The 26,237-nt window shown below is 53.7% G+C and overlaps 2 protein-coding genes across 3 annotated transcripts in view; both read right to left on the minus strand.

Annotated features, from left to right (window-relative positions):
* The window catches only part of SCN4A (sodium voltage-gated channel alpha subunit 4), a 29,860-nt gene extending 16,442 nt beyond the window's left edge, over window positions 1-13,418 (minus strand). The window contains exons 1-11 of one of the 2 annotated variants that reach the window (XM_031557051.2): window positions 13,281-13,418; window positions 7,178-7,476; window positions 6,780-6,900; window positions 6,338-6,425; window positions 5,761-5,889; window positions 5,583-5,674; window positions 3,937-4,233; window positions 2,686-2,749; window positions 2,202-2,343; window positions 1,203-1,415; window positions 150-305 (exon numbers count right to left, since the gene is read on the minus strand). In XM_031557051.2, the coding sequence (XP_031412911.2) occupies window positions 150-305; window positions 1,203-1,415; window positions 2,202-2,343; window positions 2,686-2,749; window positions 3,937-4,233; window positions 5,583-5,674; window positions 5,761-5,889; window positions 6,338-6,425; window positions 6,780-6,900; window positions 7,178-7,441 (1,566 nt within the window). In that variant the 5' untranslated portion in view covers window positions 7,442-7,476; window positions 13,281-13,418. Of the gene's footprint in view, window positions 1-149; window positions 306-1,202; window positions 1,416-2,201; window positions 2,344-2,685; window positions 2,750-3,936; window positions 4,234-5,582; window positions 5,675-5,760; window positions 5,890-6,337; window positions 6,426-6,779; window positions 6,901-7,177; window positions 7,477-12,292; window positions 12,391-13,280 lie in introns of those variants that run through there. The other variant, XM_085211024.1, reaches the window with a different exon arrangement.
* A 2,624-nt stretch (window positions 13,419-16,042) lies between these two features.
* On the minus strand, window positions 16,043-25,890 carry LOC100541174 (vasoactive intestinal polypeptide receptor 1-like). The gene is made up of 13 exons (XM_085210881.1): window positions 23,017-25,890; window positions 21,580-21,694; window positions 19,617-19,724; window positions 19,062-19,171; window positions 18,811-18,908; window positions 18,544-18,676; window positions 18,039-18,192; window positions 17,747-17,807; window positions 17,464-17,530; window positions 17,307-17,398; window positions 17,043-17,172; window positions 16,369-16,410; window positions 16,043-16,263 (listed from the first exon to the last, which is right to left on the minus strand). Exons 1-13 carry the CDS (start codon window positions 23,083-23,085, stop codon window positions 16,171-16,173), a joined length of 1,272 nt encoding a protein of 423 aa, XP_085067007.1. The 5' UTR covers window positions 23,086-25,890; the 3' UTR covers window positions 16,043-16,170.
* Window positions 25,891-26,237: the final 347 nt, after the last annotated feature.

Consider the following 26,237-nt stretch of genomic DNA (forward strand, 5'->3'; position numbering starts at 1 on the left):
CAAGTATTGAATGCACTTAGAGGCTGAGAAGACGAAAGGATGTTGGTCTGGGGTGCAACATAGAGCTGCAGGAAGGTTGGCAGGAGCAGTGGGCACTTGTAGAGGATGTGGGGGGTTGCGTTGGGTCACAGCAAGGGCAGAGCACGTACTTCAATCACCGTGGCAGAGCGCTGCAGCACGACCTTGGGGACCACCTGCCCATTGCAGTCCTTTGCCTTGTCCTGGTCGCTGTTCAGATCCGAGTCGCTCTTCTTCCCAGCCACGCTGCTCTGCAGGGAACTGCTGCTGGACTGCTTGTCCTGCAACTGCAGCAACCACATCTCCATCAGTCCGCAGTCTGAACTTCCCAAAACCTCTCACGTTTTGAATTTGGCCATGGTGAATAATTCACGAGGACGTAACCATGTGGTGAGTGGGCGTGGTGGTGATGGGGCAGCGGTGGGATTTGATGATCTTAGTGGTCTTTTCCAACCGGAATGACTCTGTGAGTGGGCATGGTGGTGATGGGTTGGGGTTGGACATGATTTTCCTAGACGACTTTTCCAACCTTAATGATTCTGTAATTCTATGTTTCTATGTAAAACCTCTGATTTCTGTCCTGTGGAGAACTTTAATATGCCTTCATTCCAAATGAGAAAGAGAAGCACTCGTCATATACCCAAACTCTTGCAAGGACACCAGGACTCAGGCAAGATGCTGGAGTCTTCTGTTTCCAGCATTGCCCAAAAGCAAATGGTTTGCTAATTCATTTAGCTTTGCTGCAACTGCCCCATCTCCCTCGTGTGCTTCTTTCCTACCCTGATTGCAATCTGCCCATGCAGGCGCTCTGCCAGACTTTCTGCTCTTGATGTGTCGTGCAGGGACCGATTATTCTGATGCCTGCCTTGTTCCTCACCTCCTTCTTTCAATCTGATCTGTATGTTCTGTGCTGCACCTCTGCTGCCTCCCAGTGCTCCCTGTGTTGGTTTTTAGATGTGGAAATTAAATCTTTTCAGCCTATTTTTTCCATGCATATATAAACTTTTGGATTCAGCTGGTGACCTCAAATAGTTGCTCAGTTCTCATTTTTACTTGGTTGAGAGCAAGCAGGACTTATTCCTGGATTTTATGCAATTAGGAAAATCATTACGTGTGTCTCTGCCCCTCCCTTTCTCCCCCCATTCTAACTGTCCCTCATTGAGACCTTCTTCCTTCCCACCAACCTGCTTCTCCTGCTCCTCCTGGTGCTTCTTCAGCTGCTCCATGAGCTGCTGGAACTCCTCTTCCTTCTGCTGCGCCTCCAGCATTGTGGCATCGTTTTGCTCTGCATAGGCCATGGCCACCACAGCCAGGATGAGGTTGATGAGGTAGAAGGAACCCAGGAATATCACCACCACGAAGAAGATCATGTACGTTTTCCCTGCTGCACGCAGAGTCTGTGGGAAGAGGAAGCACGAGCCATCACACCTCCTTGGCACAATGCGATGCTTCCAAAAAAACATCTTGCAGTGTTGGTCAGGCCTGGCACTGTCTTCCTACCGGTCATGGGAGGAAGATGAGACTTTGCTCCATCCTCCCCAAGTGGTGCTCATTGCCCAACTGACCTTCTTGCAGCTCGTGGCTTTGGGTTGGGGATGGGATGAACAGGCTGAGATCTTGGCCAACCCAGCGGCACTGCTCAGTGCCAGCTGGAGGCCCAAGGTGGGACCAGTAACTCATCATGGCCTTGCACCTCAAGTACCACCCTTGGGGCACACTTTAACTCTGGATTAGGGAATAATCATCTCCAGAAGACACACACAGCCTTCAGTCTTGCTTTTCTGATTTAACCAGCTCTGCACTCAGGGGTTGAACCTATTACCTAGAGGAAAACTGGAATTTCATGCAAATTCTGCCTGTAGGATGTCCAGGAGGAGAGTTTTCCCCCTTACCCTCTCCATTATCTCAAGCTAGAGCTTCGCTAAATACTTCTGCAATTCCCTAGTTTCCATAATACACCACACTGGGAGCTGGGTGAGAGCACGCCCCATCCATGCCTTTCCCTCAGATCAAAGCCCAATGAATTCCCAATCCAGTGACTTTTTACGAGGCCACGGGCAGCACTGCAAGAACAGAACTCTCATGCAAACAGTGAATGCACAAAATAAATGAGGTAGAAGTCACAGCCAGCCCACGAGGGGCTCAGCCACGCACCCACCCGCTGCGCTCCCACTGGCACCTACCAGCTGGAAGAGGTTCTCCCAGAAGTCCTGTGTCATGAGGCGGAAGAGGGAGAGGAAAGCCCAGCTGAAGGTGTCGTAGCTGGTGTAGCCATAGTTGGGGTTCCTGCCCGTCTTCATGCACACATACCCCTCTGGGCACTTCCTGTCAAAGGGCAGATGGCATCAGTCCCTGTCATCACCCCACGCGTACCCACAGCCCGTGGGATGGTTGGGGTTGGGAGAAACCTTTAAAGATCCACTTCTGTGTGATATCAACCAGTAGATCCTATCACACAAAGCCCCTTCCCACACTGCTCTGGATGCTTTTCATGGTGGGGGCTTCCAGTGACAGCATCTGAGCTCAATTCCAGTTGTTCCATCCCCTGGTAGGGGTGCTTGGTGGGAGAACACCCAACCGGGTGCAGATGGGACGGTTGGGCTGCACAGTGGTCCTGCAGGGACCCACCCAGAGGGGACCACGACCATCAGTGTGAGCTGCACTCACCCAGCATCGCTGCTGTTCCCACAGAGCAGGGCATCGAGCGCTCCCTCCAGAAAGTAGAAATTTGCTGGGGAAAGAGCAAGACATGGGAAAAATAAATAAGCATGGAGATAGATTTTCAAGCTCCTGGCAGTTCTTGCTGTCAGAGTAGCTCTCCCACATCCCAGAGCTGGGCTCTCTCCTCCCTGTTGGCTTTGCTCACTGTGTTGCACTGCTTGCCTCCAGCTCTGCGACCTCGTGGCATTGCTTCACCTGCCCAGCTGGATGGCTGCAAGCCCATCAAGGGCCGGGAATGGCCAAGTGGGTCAGCTCTCCTGGGAAGGTGGGTTAGCAGGGCTTATCCTTGGAGCACAGGGATGGTAGGGGTCCAAAAACATGGGGAAAAGGCCCATGGCCATCGCCTTCCTCCTGCTGCTCAGGTGATGCACATTTAGCCTGGCCCCAAGAGCTGCCAGCCCAAATACACGCCTGCAGCGTGCTGTTGCTATTTGTGCTGCACTCTTTAGATCCCATATATTGAATTTGCACCCCTGCAACGAAGCCTTCCTGTAACTGATGCTTACTTCCCCAACAGGGCGACGCAGCTCAGCCCAGATGTAACCCGACCTTCTCCTGAGCTCTGAGTGCCCAAAATGGGTCATGAAACATCTCCTTAGAGACAGCCCCTGGAGTGCAGCTTGCTCTAGGCAAGTCTGCATTCGATCTGTGACCCCGAATGGATTTTTCCAACACAATATTGCTTTTGGATGCTGCCTCCCACTTTGGGCTTTTGTGTTTGCTCTGGCTAGTCGTCAGATTGATTGCACAAGGTGAGAAGTTCAAAGGCAGAGCCCATGTTTGGGGCTGAGCTTTCCCCAGGCTTGGGGGCCAAGAGGGTGTTGGTGGAAATAAAAAAGGGAATAAAGCCACAATTACTCAGAAATCCCTAAGAAAATATCAATTAAAGACAAATTGAAGCCCTCCCTGGCAGATTTATTGCTATATTTACAATTTCACGTAGCGTTAAAAAAAAATGAGCCAAACAAGCATAAACTACCATATTTTTGGGGCTTTTTCCCTGGCATTTTTCCATCCGTCCCTCCTCTGAGTATGCACAATCCCTGCTTCACTCACTAGCTGTATCCCGTTGCAAAACCCGAATCCTATTGAAGCACGTCAACGGGAAGACTGTCTTGGTCAGACATGGAGGAAGATTGGGGTAAATCGAGAACCACGGTGATGTGTCAGTGGAGAAGGGGAGCAGTGAGTCCTTACCTTCATCGTTGATGTAGGCTTCAAAATCGAAGGTGCTGTTGCCTGTGAAGTTGCCATCAATGCCATCAGTGAAGTTGCCGTAGAGCGTTGCGTTGGCCAACGTGGTGTCGCCCAGCCCAAAGTCCCCCACCAAAGTGTCATTGAGGGGCGGCCACCTCACACACTTGTGCCGGAGGTTCCCCATGAAGAGCTGGAGGCCGATGAGGGCGAAGACGCTCAGGCAGAAGACAGTGAGGATCATGACATCCGAGAGCTTCTTCACCGACTGGATCAGTGCCCCCACGATCGTCTTCAGCCCTGGGAGGGAGTCAGCCTGCTGAGCTAACTGCTCATTTGCTCACAGAGGATGTGCTACGCTGCTTCCCGAAGCTCTGGGGTTAGCGGGGACACGGGTATCCCCAGTTTCACCCCATGGACCCAGACCTCACGTGTCAATGGGCAACGTCCCTTTTGCAGCAGGGCAGCCAGCTGTCCCCACGCCTCGACCTGGGCATCTCAACTCAGAGCCCGTCCTTGCTGGCGGCCAGCCATTCCTTTTCTTTGAGTTCTTCAGAAACACCATGATTTAGCTGTTTTTCAGCCCCAAACTGCTGAACAGACCAAATTACACAGCACACAGGCCAGCGATTCACCAACCCAAGTGGCCGATGCTGTGCACCGCTCTTGGCTTTGGCTGCACAGAAACCCCCATGACCCCAAACCCCGACATGTGGCATCCTACAGGCAGCCGGGAGCCAGCTGGTCCCTTCCAGAGAAACCCTCCGGCATCCGAGCAGAGGGGATGGAAGTGACAGTTTGCATTAAGCACCGGGATTAACTCGCTTCCTCTGCAGACGGCGGCGGACGTTTGATGAGGAATTGTCTGCATGGGTGATGGGTGACACCGGGACATCCTGACACTGAGCCTCAGGCAGCTCAGAGCAAAGTGCATGGAGCCACATCCCTGAAGGCATAGGATTTTTAGCCCGGTTGTTCCCCATTTGCCCAAACTATTTAGGTAAAATCTGGTTCTCCCAGGGTTCATCTATATTGGGAAAATGATTAGGGCCACCCTTCAAAACCAGCTTATTTTTGCAGCTGCTATTTCTGCAGAGCCTCCTGGGGGGGAAGGCATGCCAGAAATAAGAGCCCTGGGACTAAGAACAAAGTGCACTTTTTCCAAAGCGCAATTTTTAGCTTGTTTGATGGAGGAAATATAAAATTATTCAAATAGGAAGCCCAAAGATCTGGAAGATACAGGGCCACAAAGTGAGTGGGATGATAAATTACCACTGCAATTTTATCTAATACTCCTTCAGGGTTCTGACCTGTTGTTTCTGTGTCCATATGGGGTCTTGAAATGGTATCAGATTTGGGAAGCACCCCTCAGAGCTATTTGGTAACGTGCCCCTAATGCTGCATGATGGATATTTGGGGTTGATGTTAAATGTTCACCACTTGCACTAAGAGCCATTAATTACCCCAATCCTGCTAGCAGAGTGCTCAGCATCGGGGGGAAAGCTGCATTTATGGCTCCAAGGGCTGAGGAAACTATAAGGATCATGTTAATTGGGGCCGTAAACCCAAGGAAGCCCTAAAAAAACTGTGTCTGGCAGGAGAAAAGCTTTTGCTGATGAAGCAATGAGCGAGCACAGCTAATTGCCCACCTGGGATCACCGTGATGGTTTTCAAGGCACGGAGGACACGGAAGGTTCTGAGAGCAGAGATGTTCCCCAGGTCCACAAACTCAGTGATGTAGCTGCAGGATGACAGAGGAGAGGGCGTGAAGGTCACCCCACACTGTCCCCAAGGTCCCCAAGGTCCCCAGGGTCCCACTGCACTCACGCCATGGAGATGACCATGAAGTCCAGCCAGTTCCACGGGTCGCGCAGGAATGTAAAGTCATTGATGCAGAAACCTCTTGACAGTATCTTGACGAGGGACTCGAAGGTGTATATTCCAGTGAAGGTGTATCTAAAATGGGAACGGCGGCTCAGGGGATGCTCAGAGGGGGAGGCTCTCCCGTAACCTCCGCTCAATAGAGTGAGCTGGGACATCTCACCACCCATGGGGACAATCCTGCACCACCTCTGACTGCTGTCAGTGCACTATCAGCACTATTTTCTCTTTAAACCCTACTGAGACCTACTGCGCAGAACTGCAGCAAAAAAAAAAAAAGATGTGTTTTTTCCCCTTCCTTTCAGATTTTGGGCAGCACTGAAGCACTTCTCTCTGCAACGCCTGATGCAAAGCATGGATGTCTCTTCTTAAACGGGGGCATTTAGGATGGAGAGGGCCACCATCACCTCCCAAGGACACTTCTGCTCCTCTGAGGGATGCCTGGATCACAACAGCCCTGTCCCAGCCTTGGTCCCATCCCTTCAGGCTGGGATGTCCCCCCCCATGTCCAGCAGGGACTTACTCCACGTTCTTGGACCACGCCGGGGGGTTGCTCATCGTCATAAACACACAGTTGGTTAAAATGGTGATCATGATGAACATGCTGAATAATTTACAACCTGGTCAAGGAGAACTGCTGAGGCTGTTGCCTAGACTCCCCATTCTCGTGGGTAGGAAGCCAAGAACTTCTTGGCTTGGAAGTCTTGGGCCTCATCTTAGGAAGCTTCACCATATATAGGTGTTCTCCTTGTTCCAACCAAAATGATGCTAGGACAGCTCTTGGCGATTGCCACCAAGATGCCCCAAACCTTTGGGCACCCTCTCCTGGGAAGGGACAAAAGCTCTAGCTCTGGATCCTGGTCATGGTTGGGGACCAACCCAATGAGAATTACTCATGACACCACTGGAAAACACCCCCCAGACCTCTCCGTCTCCCCTCCCAGCATCAGGACTGAAGCAAGGATATGAATGGATGAGCACTTTGATGGCTCCTCTCCGGATGGGGTGGAAGGGCCCCAGCAGGTAGAGCGCAGGAGTTGCCGAGAAGCGGAAGATGGACTTCCCTTTGTTGAGGACTATGAATGTCTGCAGAGAAAAGAGAGGTGAGACACAAATTGGCACAACCCCACGGATAGAGCAACGCCTTTTGAAGTGCGTATTTTGATTGTCCAAAGGTTGGAGAACTGGTCAAGGAAGGGATGCTCTGCTTCAGAGGAGAAGGAACCAGAGCAACATGGGGCTGTGGCTCACCGAGATGGGCTCAGGTGGGACCCAGAGGCATGGATGGAAGAAAGAGGAGTCCATGCTCTGAGTTTCTGGGGGTCTTGCACCTAACACCCACAGGCTAAGCACTGTCCCTCACCTTCTTATCCTTGTAGAAAGGGTCCAGGTCCTCCAGGGGGGTCCCGATGAGCTCCAAGGGGGGATCCCCATAGATGAGGGGCAGGTTCTTGCCAGCCTCCAGGTCACTGCTGGGCTTGAGCTCCTCTTCCTCAGGCACCTCCACCTGCTGCTTCTTTAGCTTGAGTGCCTTTGCCTCGGCGATGCGCTGCTCAATGGCAGCCAGCGAGGCGGGGGTGAAAGGGCGCAGGTTCTCGGGGCCCGGGATGTACGGCAGGCCGGCCATGCTTTCATTCTGCTTGCGGGACGCCTGCGCCCGACCTGCTGGGGAGAGCGGGGCTCAGAAAGTGGTGCTGGATGGGAACAATTCGGGGCTTTTATTGAGGTTGGGGTTTGAAGTTGGTCGGTGACCAATGGGGACAATGAGGGCGTTTATGAGCTTGGTGATGGAAAGCTCTTAGTTGGCTTTTGCAGTTGGCTTTCTTCCAGCCAACAGCTCCAAAGCCACTGAAATCACAAGAAAAATGCTTGGGTTGAATGCAGATATCGCATCCAAATGGACACATCTGGGTTCCATGCACCCTGCTTCCCCTTTCCCCTCTGAAACCCAACCAAAAAAGCATCATCTCACTGCCTTTCTCCCTGGCGCTGCACCAGCTGGCTCGCAGTTTCACAACCAAGGTTGCTCAACAAAATCGAACACCTTCAGCACCAGTGGCACTGCTCCAGCTCTTTGCAATACGCTGCAAAGGACCAGAGCTTTCCTCTTACATGCAAGCAAGAGGTTCCTCGGCCAGAAGACCTCAGTCCTGGTGGTTGGTGGTCATTTCCCAGCACCAATCCCTTTGGTAGGAAGGTGAGTGCCCTACAGCACTGCATGGCTCTGCTCTGGAGGGGGAGGAGCTGAAGTCGTGTTTTGAGCCAAAATAAGCAAGAATGGCACGTTCTTATAGAAATCTTCTCCAGACCAGAATTAGGTAGGCCATTTGGGAGAGGTAAGAGTGGCCCCACTGAAAAGCAGAGCAACAAAAAGAGATGCAGAGAGCGGGTGGGGAGCAGGTTTCCCCCCACCTTAATAAACCCAACTCACAGAAAACCCAACCCAAGTCATTCTATCATCCTACAAAATAGGAAAATTCAGTCTGAATGAGCAGTGCTGCCAGGAGCAGAGCCCTGATGTTTTGGGGAGGGTGAGGCAAGGGATGTGTCCCCTCCCCAAGATGAGCATCCCACCGACCAGCAGCGCCCTGAGCATCACACCCTCTGCACTCCGATGCTTTATGCAGTGCTACAGAGCAGCTGAGCCTGAAAGAGTGTTAGGATCAATACTCCTCATACCCCAACCCCAAACTGCCCTGCTGCATGCGGAGAGCTGGAAACCCTTTGTAATTAAGGAGAACATTTATAGGTCCGTTGGGAACAGACCTTGGTGCATAGTATCGATGCGTTCCTACAGTGATTATAAAACCCAGCCTTAAAAGCAAAGGTGAAAGGAGGTATTGATTTCACATTGCCGCAGATGGCTGCATTTTAGGAACTGCCATGCTCCCTTGCTGTTGCTGAACTGCATCTCATTGTGCAAAATGGATTTCCTTCTGCCAAAGGCTGCTGACCCCCGCAGCGGTGGCACAGCGCCGGGGCTCTTCGTGCTCAGCGGTGTTGTGATGCAGCTTCCAAATGCTGCTGGGAGAGGGATGGAGCCATAGCAACCCTACAGCAAACCCTACAAGCGCATAGGGTGCTGCATGGCCCACGTCCTGCCCCATAGAACCCACAGCACAGCCCTATCCCCAGCGCACGGTGCTGGTGGAGGTGGCCGAGCCTCCAGCTGCTGCCGGCCATCAGGCTTGGGGTCAGGTTTCCGCAGCCCCATGACTCTGCTCATTCCTCCCTGCTGGGAGCCGAGGCAGGAGGGGAACGTGTGTGCACGACCCCAGCTTTGTTTTTGACCCTATGTTTGCTTTTTGCTGGGCTGAAAACATTGCATGGCCAAAGGGTAGAAAAGGGAGACGCTGGGGCTAAGCAGGAGGTCCTCCAAAGACATGCTGTTGTGTCCATTTGGGGTCTGTTACTCTGCAGCCCCCAGGCCCACCATCCCCTTTGGGAAACCCAGAGGTGCAAGATTTTAGCTACATCCAAGATCTGAAGCTCCTGCAATGGAGCCACCAGTTGGAACTCCACGATCCCTACTCATCCCTTCCAATTCAGGATATTCACTGATTCTACGCTCAATCTCTGCTTCCCAAAAGAGAAGGGATCAAATGCAGACCTGCACTCCTGTCCCAATGAACCCATGCCCCACTCTGGTATGGGGCTGGCAGAAGGGTCCCACTGCCCTGGGGGCACTGCCAGCCTCTAGCACCTGGGTGAGTCTGGGGCCAGGCCCACCAGTTTGGGATCAGAGGAGAATGCTCCACAAGGCTTCTTTTCCCCAAAGCTAAGTGTTGGTTTGATGGAACACTCTGTGACAGTGCCTACAATGCTCCAGTAGGGATAAAACCACCCCAGTGCCAGAGGCACGGTGTGCACAGCCCATCAGAGGCACACAGAGCCTCAAGTCCAAGCAGAGCACCGACCTACACGGCCACCAGCAAGTGTAAAGCAGCTTCCTTCACCAAAGTGCTGCTCAGCCAACTGCATAACATCAGGGGCATCCCTGCAGCGGGGATTAGCAGGAGAACAATTAGCTCGTGCCCGACACCAGCGAGCAGCCAGCTCTGCCCACGTGTGGAGCTGTGAGAAATTGATGCTGGGGGATGGAGGCAAGCCAGCACCTGGTGGCTGAAGGGCTGCGGGATGGAAAGCAGAGCCTGCCGTGCACCAGCACAACACGACACGACCCGACACGGCACAATATGGCACGACACAACATAACCCAACACAAACCATCACAGCACAGCACATTCCAACACAACCCGACACAGCGTAAAACAACACAGAACAACACAACTCACCGCAATCCAACACAGCACAGAACAACCCAACACGACCCAACCCAGCGTAACACAAAACAGTGCAATACAGCTCAACACAACGGAGCACAATCCACGACTGCACAATCTGACACGACCCAACCCAACATAACCCAACCCAACACAACCCTGCACGACCCCTTCCTTACTGCCTGCACCCCAAAACCAGCTGGGAACCCAGGCTGACTCCATCCCTTGCTCATTTATCCCCATCTGAGGGTGCAGAGTGAGGTGGCAGCTGCAGTGGGGAGCAGATGTGGGTTTTGGGGATGAGCAGAAAGCAGCAGAGGGCAGGGCCAGGCCCAGGCAGGGCAGAGGGAGCCCAAATATCACCAAACCCTCTTGATCCTGGCTGGGAAGCAGGACACAGCGCCGTGGTGGCAATGCCATTGGTTGCCACGGGTTTTGTTTGTGGATATTTAAGGTTACGATGGTGCTTGAGTGGAAGGGGTGACACAGATCTTTGCTGATGGCTGGAGGAAAGATAATCCTGGTATCGTTGTAAGGATGCTGTGGTTTGAGAAAGTCCTGTGGGGTTTGTTTTTGCCTTCCCCCCCCCCCCCCCCAAAAAAAAAGGGAAAATGGAGAAAAATCTCAATGTTTTATTTTTGCTGGGGAGAGTGCAGGCAGTGGGGAGCTCTGCTTGAAGATTTAACACTGCACAGAGCAAAGCCCAGAGAGCTGCACGAGTGCTTGTGGGATTTTACGAGTTTCCAGCAGCAACTGGGACAAACAGCGCTGCTCCGCCGGGCGAAAGGAGCCCATTTATAAACAACTTTATGTCCTTTTCGGTAAGACGATAACGTGCTATTTGAGAGCCTGATGTTTGCTATCCCCAGATATACGGCCGTGCCTCAATGCTTGGCTATGACTGCATTACAAAGCCGAACTGGGAAGATATGCAACGTCTCCAAGTTGTTGTCTTGCAAATAAATGCCTCTCCTGACCCCAAGGGGGATGCAGCCCCATCTCAGCTCCCCATACCCTGCTCTGTCTGTAGGCTGCCCTGCTTTAAGGGGAGCTTTTTGCCAGCATTCAGCTGTGATTTCTGAAGGTTTTTTGGTGTCTGGAAATCCCCACAGGCGATGCTGCTCCTACGCTGCCCTCCCGGAGCTGCTTGGTGGTTTGGTGCATTCCGGAATGCAGGAATTCAGGATGCTTCCAGGCAGCATCTGTCATGCTGGGAGCAGTGCAGCAAAATGGGAGAGCTGCCTTTGGAAAACAATGCCATGCTCCTCAGTGTCACCACGCTCCCTCTGCTCGGTGGGGACCAACAGAGGTCACACACTGGACACACAGCAGCACCCGCACCGCTGGGACGGATGCGTGGCCCAATGCAAAAGAGCTTGCTGGGTTTTCAGGTGGGATTTTTGCTTCCTTGGGGTGTGCTTTGGGGGAGGGACTGCCCCTGTTGTGAGGCTGTGAGCAATGGGTGCCAATGGGGTTCCATGCCAAGGGTCCCTATGCTCCCCAGCTTGTTCTGCACAGCCAAATCCGTGGTGCTGCCCTCCAGCATCCCTCTGCCCTTCCCCATTTGGGACTCACGTACACCACCAATCCCCCAAGTCCAGATATTGCTGTCAGGAGGGAAGCCACTTCCCCTCATGCACCCCACAAAGGGAGGAAGCACACCAAGCTTCTGCTTTCTGTCTTGCTCAGGGGAACACACAGCCCTTCTCCCCTCTGCCTGCCCCGTACTCATGAGCTGTGTGGAAATTAATTTCATGATATCCACTGATTGCTATCATCCTGTATGGGACACGGGCGCTTTAATGCCCCCACGGTACCTCGATGTACTCGGAGCTGGGGGTGGCACACATAGGCTGCAAGCTGCGAAGTCCTGGGATGCTCTCCTGCCCGCAGATGGAAATAGGAGGTTGCAACATCCCCCAGCAACTGATGGTAACCCCGTCCTGCCCGGGCTGGGAGCGGGGTGTCAGCTCATCCCAGAGGGGGTGACAACGGGCACCGCGGGTGCACAATGCTGGGAATTGGGTGCTCAGGATGGAGATCAAATAGGCTTTGCAATACTGTGGTCCTGCAGCACCTCATCCTAAAGGATACCCATTTCCCCCCATTGGAATTGGACACCACTGGACCCAAATTAGATCCACATTGGACCCTCGTGCCCTTATTTCTTGCATTATTCCTCCACCATCACCTACCCCAAAGCACCTTCCTCTTCATGTCCGACGCTGCTTCTCCCTTCCTACTCCAACTCCAGCAGACTTCCCACAGGAATACACAACCACTCACTGCACAGGGACCCTTTGCCCCCGGTGTGGACAATGCTCTTCAAATATTAGCACAACCGCATCCCATGGGACTCAGTGTCCCTTGCCCAATTCCCATAAAAGTGTCCATTATTACATCAGGGATTTTCCTGGAACAGCTCAGAGCATCACCACCCACGCTTGTATGGTCTCCATACAACCAAGGACACGCATCCAACCATCCTGCTGGTGTTCTGCAAGTGATGCTCAGTGAAATCCACTATTAAATATTTTGCAGTGCATCCCCATATCTTGGCCACATCTCCATGCATTGATGTGGGCAGAGGACGAATCGTTTGTGCCCCATAGGACAGTGACTGTCACCGTGGATGGGGGGACCGTGGTGCCTGGCCCCCCAAAACAGCCCTGGTGATGCCCCATGCACCAGGAATGGGGGTTCTCACCCCAAATCAGAGCTGAATCCCACCCTGTTCTCCTGTTTTGTGCAGACTGGGGACGTAGAGGTACGTCCCTGTGGGGACAGCGCCTTTGGAAAGGGGACACTGCGCAGCACAGCAGACCTTTCCTGCAACCTTGGCTTGGCCCAGGCCGGGTTTATATTTAGATCCCCTTATATTTAGGAAGAGAAGCCAGGAGAAAGGCGACTTGGGACTTTTCAGCCACCCCCAACCCTCAAAGCCACCGGACTGCTGGTGTCACCACAGTCACCGCGTCCCAGTGCCCTTCTGAGAACTGCCACCCCCCGTCCCCATCTGTTTTTGGCACGGGGGGGGGGGGGCCCGAAAGCAAAAAACCCCACAACACCCACCTCCTGCAGTGGTGCCCCATGGCACAACCCCAGGAAGAAAGAGGAACCCAGGGCCATGCGAGCCCCTTCCCAGCAGCCTGGTGCTGTCCCAGTGCTGGACCCGGCGCTTACCGTTGGGTGGAAAAAGCGAAATCCCAAAGAGAGAATTTTCGGGGCCAGAATTTCCCTCTCCTTCGGCTCCTTTGGCTCCGCGAGCGCCTGTTGGCAGCGCAGCTGCTGCTGCTGTCAGATGGTCATGAGTGAAACCTGAGGACACGCGGATCCTTCAGGTACCCTCGGCCGTCTCAGCTGTGGCATTCGTTCCCCGCGGCGCCAATCAAGGGGGTGGCAGCGCCCGGCCCCGTTAGCACAGACCCTTCCGGGGTCTGTGTGCTCCAATGTACCCCAAAAAGGTCCCGGGACCACATCCCTGAGCGATGTGATGCTGCACTCATCCTGCTTCAGCACTTTGTGTCCCCATGTCCCGTGCTGTGCCAGACCCCGAAGTCGTATCCAGCTCAGAGATGGTGTGAGAAGGTGTCCTGGTGTGTGTTCTGCCTTTCCTGGTGGGGATTTTGGGTGCTGTTCTCATTTTTTGGGGTGCACAGCAGGCGAGGGGGCAGTGAGGAGGGTGCAGAAGGTCCATACCCATCTCGTAGGGTTGGTCCCTTCTGGGGTGCAGCAACCACCTGGCCTGGTCTGAAGGCTCCATGCCACCGTTCAGCTGCCTCTCTGGCCCCAGACACCCCACAGCCGTCTTCCCCAAGTCAATGAGCACCCACCACCAAGGGAAGAACCCCGGCTTTGCATCGAGGGGTTTTCTCCAAACGAGCAAAGAGCAGCCCCAGTGCATTTGCAGGTGTAGGGCAGGGATGGGGACATCCCCCTGCTGTGGCTGTGGGGATGTGGCTGGTGGATCCCAGCCCTACCACTCCTAGGAAGCCTCTATAATTTTGTTTTTCTTCGCACATAGCCTAGAGCAAACCCTATGGGGAGCATGCAAGGATGGGAGCACCAGGATGTGCGCCTGGGGGCTGTGGGCACCGCAGGGTGGGCACAGAATGGGGCTTTGGGGTACCCGGGGTACCCATGACGCTGAAGTGGGTGCAAAATCCAGCAGCGAAAGCGCCTTTGGGGTGGCAGAATGGGATTTGGTGCCAAGCACTGCCCATGGGATCTGTGTGAGGCACATCCCAGAGCGAGGATGGAGATGGGGGTGAAGCTCTGCGAGCACCCAGCAGTGGGCAGCGAACCCCTTACCTTCCTCTCGTGGTGCTGGGGGGGCACAGTCCTTCGGTGCCGGCAACCCTGGGACAGCCGTAGGGCCGCCGTGGCTTTGGGGCTGTCCCGTGGATCCGCTGTCACCGCCCGCGGCGTAGGGCCGCAGTGCCACCCACCGGCCCCAAGCAAAACACCCCCCCGAGGCAAAACACCGCCCCGGCTGCATCCCCAGGGAACGGGGATTGATGGATTCAGCGCCATAGGGAAGCCCCGGCCCCGTTGTGCCACCCCATATAGGCTGCTATAGGGCATAGTGCACGTAGGGGTGTAGCAGAGCTTTTTGAGGCACTGTCACATTGCGTGCCCTCCATGCCCGTCGTCAGCTCCTGCCTTGCAAGCATTGGGGGGCACCACGGATTAAATGCCTGGCAAGACCTAAAATAGGCGCTTTGGGGTCCTGTTTTAGCCCCACTGCCAGCAGGAAATAAATGCAAACCCAATGCTTTGCAAAGCTTTATGTCCATGGCGGCATTCCCATTGAGCATCCCCAGCCCCAGTGCAGTCTGTGACCTCCCCTCCCCACCTGAATCAGCCTCCATGCTGAGCAGAGGGATATTTGTGCACCCAGGGGGAGCATCTTCCAGCTCACCCCACATCGGGTTTGGGGTCTGCTGCCCCTTAGCGAGACCAGGAGGGATATCAGGAGATCTGAGGACAGTCTGTGGGTTTTATTTAAAGTAGGGCACTTGGCCATGCGGAGAAATTACAACCCAGAAAGCCTGAAAAGCTCTGCTGAGATTGGTGGATCAGCAAAGCCGGGAGAGGTCTGGGAAGGGGGATCCAACACCTTTCTGGATGCTGGGACAGCATTAACCAGGGCAGGAGACGGGGTGCTGAGAGCAGAATGGGCTGCAGTGGTGGCTTCTCCCACCCCACGATGGCTGCTGGGGGCTGTGAGTTGGCATCTTCCCATAAGGGAATGCATTTCTTAAGTAAAAGAAGGGGAAAAAAGCATTGGTGGATCCCTTCAGTGTTGAGGCTACCTCAGCTGTCATTCTAGTGCCAAATGAAAAATGCCAGGTGTCCTTCAAGCTGGTCCTCAGCTCTTAGCCAGTGAAGATATGGGGAGATGGGCAGCTAAAACCTCAGGATATGCATCCCATCCCCATCTCACCCCATCCCATCCCATCTCACCCCATCCCATTCCAACTTACCCCATCCCATCCCACCCCAATCCACTCTATCCCAACCTCATCCCATCCCACCCCACCCCACCCCACCCCACCCCGCCCCATCCCACCCCACCCCATCCCATCCCATCCCATCCCATCCCATCCCATCCCATCCCATCCCATCCCATCCCATCCCATCCCATCTCACCCCATCCCATCCCATCCCATCCCATCCCATCCCATCCCCATCCCATCCCTTCCAATCCCATCCCATCCCCATCCCATCCCATCCCATCCCATCCCATCCCATCCCATCCCATCCCATCCCATCCCATCCCATCCCATCCCATCCCTTCCAATCCCATCCCATTCCATTCCATCCCATTCCATCCCATTCCATCCCATCCCACCCCATCCCATCCCATCCCATCCCATCCCATCCCATCCCATCCCATCCCATCCCATCCCATCCCATCCCATCTCTTCCAATCCCATCCCACTCCATCCCAAGCCTCCACACCACATAGCCAGAGCCATGCACTTAGGGTGCAGGAGCCAGAACCTACAAATCCCCTTTGGTTCTAGGACCACTGTCCTTAGGGAGGAACGTCCCCTGACTGCCATCCTCATCAAGCTGTGAAGTCTTGGGTCGCCATGTTGAAGACGTTGCTCTCCATGGATGACTGCCACTTGCCCCAGTTTCTCTTGATCTCGGCCTGGACCTGAAGTGACACCAGGATGTGTGCTGGCAGTTGGGGCACCCATAGGGTGCTCCATGAGGGGCTTGGGTGCCAGCAAGGGGGGTCCCGTGTGTGTTAGATGCCCACCTCCCCGTTCAGGAAGCAATACAGCAGAGCCACCAGGAACCCCTAAGAACACAGAAACAGCAAATTTCACCCAAAGAGAAGGGCTATGTGCACCCTACTCTATGGGGTGGAGTAGGATGGGATGGGATGAGGTAGGAAGGGATGGAGATAGGGACAGGATTAGGATGGAATACATTAGAAGGGATGGGATGGGATGGGATGGGATGGGATGGGATGGGATGGGATGGGATAGGATAGGATAGGATAGGATAGGATAGGATAGGATAGGATAGGATAGGATAGGATAGGATAGGATAGGATAGGATAGGATAGGATAGGATAGGATAGGATAGGGATAAGAAGGGAGGAGTGTAGATGGGATGGAGATGGGAAGGGATAGGAATAGGAAGGGATGGAGATGGTATAGGAAAGTATAAGGATGGAAGTGAAGATGGGGATGGGACGGGGTGGGATGAGGATGAGAAGAGGATGGAGTGGTTTAGGAAGGGATAGGGATGGGATAGAAAGGATGTGATAGGATAGCATGGAATGGGAAGGAAGGGGTGGGTAGGAAGTGATGGGATGGGATAGAAGGGATGGGGATGAGAAAGGATGGGGATGGGAAGGGATGGGGATGGGAAAGCTTATGGTGGGATGGGGTGGGATTTCAGCTGCCCATCTCCCCACATCTGCACCTGGTAGGAACCGAGGACCAGCTCAAAGTACAGCCGGGCATCCACACCAATGTGCTCAGGGAAGAGTGCAAAGACCACGTAGTGCACCCCAAAGAGGGGGATGAGGAGCAGCGTGGACTTGGTCAGCCTCCTGTGGAGAGGACAACATCAGCAGAGCTGAATTTCGATGATTTTGGAGATTTTGGTGGCCCCGAGTCATCCTTTGTGCTCCTCCAAGGAGACCTATGTCCCCCCAATAACCCAGCTGTGGGAAGCTGCCCTCACATGTACTGTTGCTTGTAGTTTTTGCTGATGTCTGGGGACCGGATCTTCTGCGCCAACATCCTGGTGACGTTGAGGAAGATGAGGAAGTTTACCTGCCATTGGAGCTTGTCTCAGAGCCCTGCTCTGAATGGGATGCTTGGGGTGGGGACATACTCACAAATATGGCCAGGAGGATGGGAGCCTTGATCACCCACCAGTAGGAACTGCTGTAGTCATCCCAGCAGCTGTGGGAGAGGAGAACAAACCTGTTTACAGCTCAGGTCTCATTCTCCTGCCTCGTTTGCATAAGGGTCTTCAGGCCCCCCCAGAAAATAGACGCAGCATTAAAACAAATTGTTGCCCCATTCCTTCCATCCTGAGCTTCCCTAGCAAGAGGGTTGTCCCTTGGCTTGCACAGGGGGCACGTGGGCAAGAGGAAGAGAAGAGATGGCTGCCCTTACCCATGGTTGTCGTACTGCAGCCTGGTGGCCACCCACACACACACCGTCAACATGGGGACACCTGTAGGGACACAGTGTCACCCCATGGCTCTGGCAGCTCCCTCCAACCCTTGTCCACAACCCCACATCCTGGGGCCCTGGAGATTACAGCAGGGTGACAGTTTTTCCAGGGCTTAAAAAGGGATGATGGCCATTGATGGTGATGTGTCACCTCCTGGTCCATTCCTACATCTAACCCAGCTCCTGGGTTGGACTCTGGGAGCTCCTGGAGGGGTTAGGGTCACGGGCTCACCCCATCCAATGAGGATGTACCACCAGATGTAGCTCCGTTCAGAGGTGAAGGTGAGCAGCAGCAGGGTCTGCAGGTACATGCCCTCCACCAGCAGCCAGTAGAAGTTGGCCAACACTGAATACTGCACAAAGGCAATGGATGCTTTGCACTTCACCTGTGAGGATGAGAAAGAGGAAAGATTCAGTGGTGCTGAGACCCAAACAGAGAGAACTTTGAGGGCAAGAACACTGTCTCTACAGACAAGTCCCACGAAGAGAGACGCTGTTGTGAACCTCCTGATGTCCACGCAAGCCTGACTGGGAGACATTTTTGAAGATAGTTCTTGACCTAGTGGTTAGCTACCCCGCCCATGACAGAGAGGTTGGAATGAGGTGATTTCTGAGGTCCTTTCCAACCCAACCATTCTATGATTCTATGACTCTGTATTCACCGCTTCCATGTTTCTTATTTGTTTCTTATGTATTATGTCTGCTGCTCTGGACCAGCACAGGTGTCAGCACCTCACCGTCGACATGGTGCAGTGGTCAACAGACTCATCAGAGAAGAGGACGGCGTCCTTGATGAGCACAGCAGCTCCACGTAGGATGAAGGAGGTGAAGAAGTGGATGTGGATGGAGTTCCTGGTACAGTGCAGCTTCCTATGGAAGGAAGAGACGTGCTGTTCATGAGGAGAAAGGGAAGTTGGGGGGTTTTAAGACACCCATGGGGCATCTCTGGGAGGGAGGATCTGGACGTCTCCCAGCCCTGCTCATAGGTTTTCCTCCAGCCTTACCTGAAGCAGGAGAAGATGCCAATGGCCAGGAACAGGGCTGCCAGGGACGTGGAGTAGCCACAGGTGTAGAGCACCTTCATGGTGATGAAGTAGCCTCTCTGGAAGGAAAAGCACCAGCTAAAGCAGGTGGCATGTGATGGGAGTTCCATCCACGTTGGGTTGCACTAGGTTTGTGCAATCATCCAACCAAGCTCTGGATCCACTAAACAACAAGGATGAGGCCCCTGGTAGACCTGAAGGCACCCACTTGCCTTGGCCTCAGTGTTGTTGCTGCTCCCAGCAGCCTCCAGCTCACAGGCGCTGTAGTAGGGTGGGCTGGGGGGACTCCATCCCACCTCAGTGCAGTTCCTATGGATCAGCGCTGCAGGGAGAAGAGGGGATCTGAGCCACGTGCTGGTCCCAGCTTCTCCATCAGCATCCCAAAAATGTCTACTCGTACTACAAACATCGTGGCAGTGCCTAAATGCTGACACCCAGCCAGGAGCACGGTGGGCACCATGGGAGCACGAGCACACCCCATCCCTATGTGCTGTGCCAACCAGGGCAGCAGTTGGGTCTACAGTTGGAGAAAGGGGGTTGGGAACTGTCTTGCTGCCACCCAATTGGAGAAGGTGCCAAGCTCTACACAAGAGGGAGAGCATCTTCTGGGTGACAAGAGGGCTTGGGGACGTTCCTGATTGGCATCATCCCATCCACCAACCCCTTGGGTTGTGCTACCTGTGAGGTTTTGGAGAGGTTGGAGGGTGGGATCAAGGGGACCAGGTTGGGATACCATAGGGTGAGCACTCGCATTCATAGCTCTGCACCTTTGGACTTCTTGAAGATGCGGGGGACATCAGGACAGGTGACAGCGTAGGACTGACCCACAGGCATGGCTGGCCAGCAGCTCACCCCGTCCCACGCTGTCCGGCAGCCTACAGAGGGACAGGATGGGATGATCTGAGGATGTGGCCACCAAAGTGCCACCTCCAAGAGTCCTGTCCTAATGGAAGGTGACGGGAGGACCTGGGGGATCCAGGGGAGCCAGCAGCTTTCTGTCTATGTGAGATGGCCTTGGACATCTCCCATTGGCCAGGAGCAGTGTGGCCAGCAGAGACACTCCATCCTCTAAGAACCTGCAAAGATCTCCCAGGATGACACAGGAGGGAACAAAACAGAGGGAGGGGAGGATGGGGACACGCAAAGAGCAAATGCAGCTGTGGGACATCACCCTGGAGGAAGAAAGCAGTAAGCACCGTGAGACTTTTGCTGGAGAGCAATTAGCCACACTTCACTCCTTTCTCCAGCCCCATGTCAGCGTTTCAATGACTCCCAAATTGCCTTGGAAACGATCAGGAGAGACCCAGACATCACACTTCAGGACAGCTCTGCTCGCACACGAATGTGATTAACCTTGCAGGTATACATTATTAACCTGGAGCCACTTCTATTCCCAGCTAAGGAGTGTGGGCTCAGACACATCTAATTAGTTTCCTCTGAATTCTGCAAGGTATCTGGCCAGGATGGAGAGATCTGCAGGGCTGGCTTTGCAGCACTGAGGTACGTCTGCACTTTTGCAGGAGAACGAAGCATGGGATTGTTACTGCAAAGGGTTGCTTCATTTTGGGGGGGGACATCTGGATACATCTATGTGCTGTCCCATAAATGCATCCATCTCCTGTAAGGCCAGTCAGGAGAATAGGGAATAAAGTCATTGAGATGGGGAGATCCCTCTTCCCACTCCATTTCCCTCTCCTGAGCTGCTGCAACCCCGAGCCCCACATTGCTCATGGTTATGCAAAATGGGAATGACCTTCCCAAGGAGAAGAAGTGAAGAGGAAAGGAGCGTTTCCCACTCTCTATGGGACTCTGCTGCTCAGCATTCCCACGGGTTCACCACAGGCAGAGGTTATGCTGTTGGCTGGTGCCCTATTTCTGGCTGCTCTCCGTGGCACCTGGACACCTCTACATGGTTAGCTCCATCCAGACAGCCCACAGCAGAGTGCCAGAGCAGGAAATTCGTGATAAAACACTGACTTTAATTACGCATTTCTGCCTCTTGGTTGTTTTCCTAAAGTGATTCCTTCCCCTGGCTGCAGAACGGACCTTTTCCAATCAATGTGGCCTTCCTGTGCTAAGAGGGTGTGCTTCATCCCTGCACTCTTACTTATGCAATTATGCACCTTAACGTGCATTTATTGAGGCGCTTCATTTCTACATTTGTATTATCTGAGACCCATTGAATGACGCATTTCTTATTCACTGGGAGATAATTTTTACCCAGAATTTGAGGCAAGCTGCGCCGGGGGATGGAAATTGGATCCGGTTAAACAAAATGTCCGAAAGCAGCACTTTAAAAATGGTTAATTTATTATTATTATTACTTTTTTTTTTTTTTTCCCCTACTTCCAATTAGTTAATCTGCTTAAAAGTCCCGGATATGTAAAAATTGAGTTGCTCAAAACATGTTCTGCATTAAAACCGAGTGAATTAGGGAGGGGAAAGGGGTGATGAGTGCTGTGCAATGCTCACAGTGCTGAGCATGGGGCAGATGGGGGCTCAGTGCCCTGCGTGGCAGGGTTAGCGTTAGGGTTAGGGTTAGGACCACGTGCCATAACTATGGGGCTTCATCCCCGATGGCTGTTTGCACACCGTTGTCCCCCAAGTGCAATCTCAGTCCCCTCCCTCCCTTCTCCTTGAGGCTCTCCAAGGATTCTGCCACCCCTCCACCATCAACCACCACCCAGCCCCTGCAGCAAACCCTCTTCCCATGCATGTGGGGGTTCTCACCTCGCTGCCCACTGGGGGATTGTGTTTGGCTCTCGCTCCTGATGGCCTGCAGGCACTCAACCTCTCGCTCTTGGAAGTAGAGGACGATGGAGCAGTCGGGATGCGTCGCTTGCACCTGGTGGGGGGATGCACGGGCTGACCCCGACCCACACCGCCCCATTCTGCGGCAGCTGCCCACAGCACGGCCCTGACATTTCCCCAGCTTTCAGCTGTTTGCTTTGTGCACATCATCAAGAACCGCAATTAACTCTAATTCCCTCCTAAAAGCTTCAGGGCACCACTCAGATGACAAAAACGGAGGGGCCAGCCCCACCCGCAGAACCACAACAGGGAAACAGGGATGAAGAAGTATTTATTGAGATACAGCCCATCTGCCCCTCAGCAAACCCCCCAGCTTTTGCGTCTGTGAGCAGAAATGATGAGCACTCCTCATACCCAAATGCACCTTTGGAGCCAATCCACCACCGTGCCTCAGTTTCCCCATCTGGGAAAGGGGCTGATGCCATCACTCTCCTTACAAAGCCCTGAAGTACCCCGACTTCTTCTTTTTTTTTTTTCCTTCTTTAAAAAAAAAAAATAAATTTCCTCATCCTTTCTCTTCCTTTATCTTCCTTTCCCTATCCCTTTCCCTTTCCCTTTCCCTTTCCCTTTCTCTTTTCTTTTTCTTCCTTCCTTCCTTCCTTCCTTCCTTCCTTCCTTCCTTCCTTCCTTCCTTCCTTCCTTCCTTCCTTCCTCCCTCCCTCCCTCCCTCCCTTCCCTCCTTTTTCTCTTTTCTTTTTTTCTTTTTCTTTTCTTTTCTTTTCTTTTCTTTTCTTTTCTTTTCTTTTCTTTTCTTTTCTTTTCTTTTCTTTTCTTTTCTTTTCTTTTCTTTTCTTTTCTTTTCTTTTCTTTTCTTTTCTTTTCTCTTTTCTTTTCTTTTCTTTTCTTTTCTTTTCTTTTCTTTTCTTTTCTTTTCTTTTCTTTTCTTTTCTTTTCTTTTCTTTTCTTTTCTTTTCTTTTCTTTTCTTTTCTTTTCTTTTCTTTTCTTTTCTTTTCTTTTCTTTTCTTTTCTTTTCTTTTCTTTTCTTTCCCTCCCCCTCCTCCTCCCCCTTCCCCTTCCCCTTTTCTTTCTTTGCTTCTCCCTCTCTTCCTCCCTTCCTCCCTTCCTTCCCCCCCCCCTACCCCCCAAGCCCCCATATCACCAAAACACACGCAGAGCAGCACTGGTACCACCCCGCAGCACTCCAGGGAGTTTTCCTCCCCATCTCCCCAAGGACTCTGGAGCACCTTGCCCCATACCGAGCTGGTGTCACAACCCCGGGGTGGGATGGACGTGCAGGGGACACCTGACCCCATGGCTCACCCCACCAGGACTGTGGGTGCTACACTCTCCATGGTGCCACAGGTAGGGACCACCACCCCGTCCCCCCGTAATGCCCCCCCTGGGGACACACTTACCTGCAGCATCAGCAGGGCGAGCAGCAGCAGCAGCACGCAGGAGCCGGGGTTCAACCACGGGCACCCCATGGTGGGAGGCAGCCCCGTGCCTCCCCGCTCAGTGCCCAAGAGGCTGCGGATGGCCCCGCTCCTCCCTCATGGCCCTGGGCATGGGGTCCCGGCTCCAGCAGTGACCCTGCTCCCCTCACCCCTTTCTTTTCCTTTCCTATCCTTCCCCAGATCCCTCCGAATCACTTTCCCGCAGCGGATGCTCAATCCCTTACAGTGTCCCCCTCCCTGCGCCCTCCACCCCCGCTGTCCCTGTGCTGCCCACAGCTCCGTCTCTCAGCCAGACTGAATGTCACAGCCCTGGCGATGTTCAGGCTCCGCCTTCCACTCTCCCTCCCCACGCACAGGGCTGAATGCACACATCACCCAGCCTGGCACTGCCCCACCACCCCATTACCTGCACCGGTTGGGGTCCGCCCCCCCCAGTTGGGCATGCATAGTGGGGCTGAGAGCGCTCTTGTTTGCTGCTTGGATGCTGCTGAGCTCGGAAACCTGATGTCCAAAGGTTTTGGGAAGCGGGGTGCAGGCAGGGATGATGCAGTGGGGTGCAGAGGGGGGTAAAGAAGGTGGGGACCCCAAAGGGGATGCTGTAATGGTGTGCGCACAGCTGGGACAACGCATGGCCTGATTCATGCGTGCACACAGGGCAGGGGTGTTCCTGCAAGTCCTTATCATGGGGGGACACCCCAAAATCCCTTCCCAAATGCCTCTGCTTACCCAGAAGGGCTGCGGGCTGGGTGCGTGGCAGGCAGGATGACCCGAACTCTGCCCCATCTGTGCATTGGCCAAAGCCCTCAGATGGGCTGCCTCGTCCTCTAGAAATCTCAGAAAAGTGCAGTGGGGCATTGCAATCTCAGCTGATGATAACGACTGCCAAACCAGAGCAGAATGGGTTGCACAAAGCGCCCAGCACAGTTCACCTCGTCGTTCAAAGGAGTGGTGTGTAACACAAATACAGCTAAAAAATGCAAAGAAAGCAACCAAGCCCTTAATATTTAAAGCCATTTGGTGTTATTAGGAGTGACCGATGCTGCTCTTGCAGGCACAGCTCTGATCCTGCAGTTCTATTGACACAAAGAGCCTCCGGGATCCAGACAGCCTCATTACCATCTCATAGTTTCCAGCAAAATGCAAACATCCGATTTCAATCATTTAATTTTCCAGCAGCACGGAAACAAGCAATGAGTGGCGGCTTTATCAGAGATCTGAAAGCAAATAAAATGGTTTCGGGTGCAAATAAGCCCACACTTATGCTGGCACAGTGGAGTGGAGGGGGGAAGGAGGGGAGCGTTGGCCCCAAGACACCCTTGTGTCCCCATAGAACTGGTTTCTTTGGTGCCATCTGGCGGCACCCAGATTGAGAGGAGGTTGGCTTTGATCAGTGGGAAATCAGCCTCTGTCCTTTGATGATGCAGCAGTGCCATGCATGGCCACCATGGGATCACAGTGGGACTGGCACAGAACTGCCATGGGACCACCATGGGACCACAGTGGGACCACAACGGGACCACCATGGGATCACCATGGGGCCAAAATTGGACCACAATGGAGTGGAGCTGTGCACAGATCTGCCATGGGACCACCATGGGACCACCATGAGACTGCCATGGGACCAGAGGGCTGAACATCCCTGCTGTCCGTGTTTCCTCATTTTGGGATCTCTGCAGATAGGATGTGGTGAGGGACATTGCAGGGCCATGCAAGACCACGACCCAAAGTGGAGCTGCAGGGGGAGCCCACCCTAAGCCAGAGATGGGGCTGAAGTCCAGGCTGTGGGCTTGATGTAAGGTGAAGATTTGGGTTTCCTGAGCAAGAAGTCCCAGACAGTCCCCAAGAAATGCCCAAGGCTGAGCCCCAGCTTCTGCCTTGTGTTGTGATCATTGGGGCTGGGAGTTGCACTGGGCCTACAGTGGCTTGACACTGGGTTTGGCTCAATAACACCCTCAAAAGGGACTGGGATGCTATGAAAGGTTTTAGGGAATTCCCACTGTGTCCCCCTGTCCTACCATGGCAAAAAGTCTTCTGCTGCAGTGCTTGAATCCTTCTTGCAGACAAGAACAGATGAGCACAGGCACGACGGACACGCAGGCTGTGCTCAGAGCACGCAGGGCTCTGCCAGAAGCAGGGGGTAATCAGCACAGTAATCAAATGTGCAAATAATGGGAATTTGGGAGCTATAACAAAAGGCAGTGAAACAATCCAGAGGGGCCTGGAGAAATTAGGAACATGGAGTAAAGTGTAATCAAGTAGAAAATAGTCCCTGTAGAGCCAAGGGCTGGAGTCTTAGCAGCTGACTTTGCTCCTGCCATATGGAGGTGTCTCTGATTTTGGGGCTTTGATGGGATCTGTTCCCACTTCATGAGCAGAGCTGGCTCTGGGCTGCAGGAAATGTTCCCAGATCAGTGCTAGGGGACACTGGGAGATTTGGGTAGAATGTTGGTGAGAAAATCACATGGAAGGGCAGTGGAAGAGCTCACGGGGGCAGAGGAAAGATGTCTGAGGACATCGAGAGGCTGGGGAAAAAATTACATTGCAGTGGGTTTGAATGCTAGAGGACGTTTGGCCATCCATGGGGACCGAGTCCAAAGTAGCACCTGAGCAATGGCCCCCGCTGCACCGTGCCTTGGTCATGGATGGGGTCAGAGTCGACAGCTGTAGGGCGGGAAGGTCTTCATCCTCCACCCATGGAGACCCCACAGGTGCACGGTGCTGTGGTCATGCATGGGGACACAAATGTCCGAGGGCCATGGGACATCCACGGGGCAGATGGATCTTCATCTTCCAACATTGAAGATCCCATGGCCGCAGGGTGCAGTCTCAGTGCTGAACCCCATCCCCACCCCCCCCAGTGCTCCCACATAGAAACCTGTCCCAGGTGCAGGTGACACCCAGCCCCATGGGGACTCCAGCTGTTTTCTGTCAGCTTTCAATGGGACCTTTCAACACATCCCAGTCAGCGAGCCAGGTGCATGAGAACACATCCCACCAGCCCCCGTCCCCATCTGCCAGGTGGCTTTTCCCTGCCAGCCCCCTTTCTCAGAGCCATCTCCCCCCATCCACAATGAGCGGCTCTGAGGAAGACTATGGGGCTGTGGGATGGGGGATTTTAGGGAAGACTCCTAAACCACGTGGCCAAAGCCACGGGATGCTGCTGGTGGGCTCGTGGTGGGGCC

This window comes from Meleagris gallopavo, chromosome 29 (assembly GCF_905368555.1).
Source record: "Meleagris gallopavo chromosome 29, MGAL_WU_HG_1.1, whole genome shotgun sequence".
Lineage (NCBI taxonomy): Eukaryota > Metazoa > Chordata > Aves > Galliformes > Phasianidae > Meleagris > Meleagris gallopavo.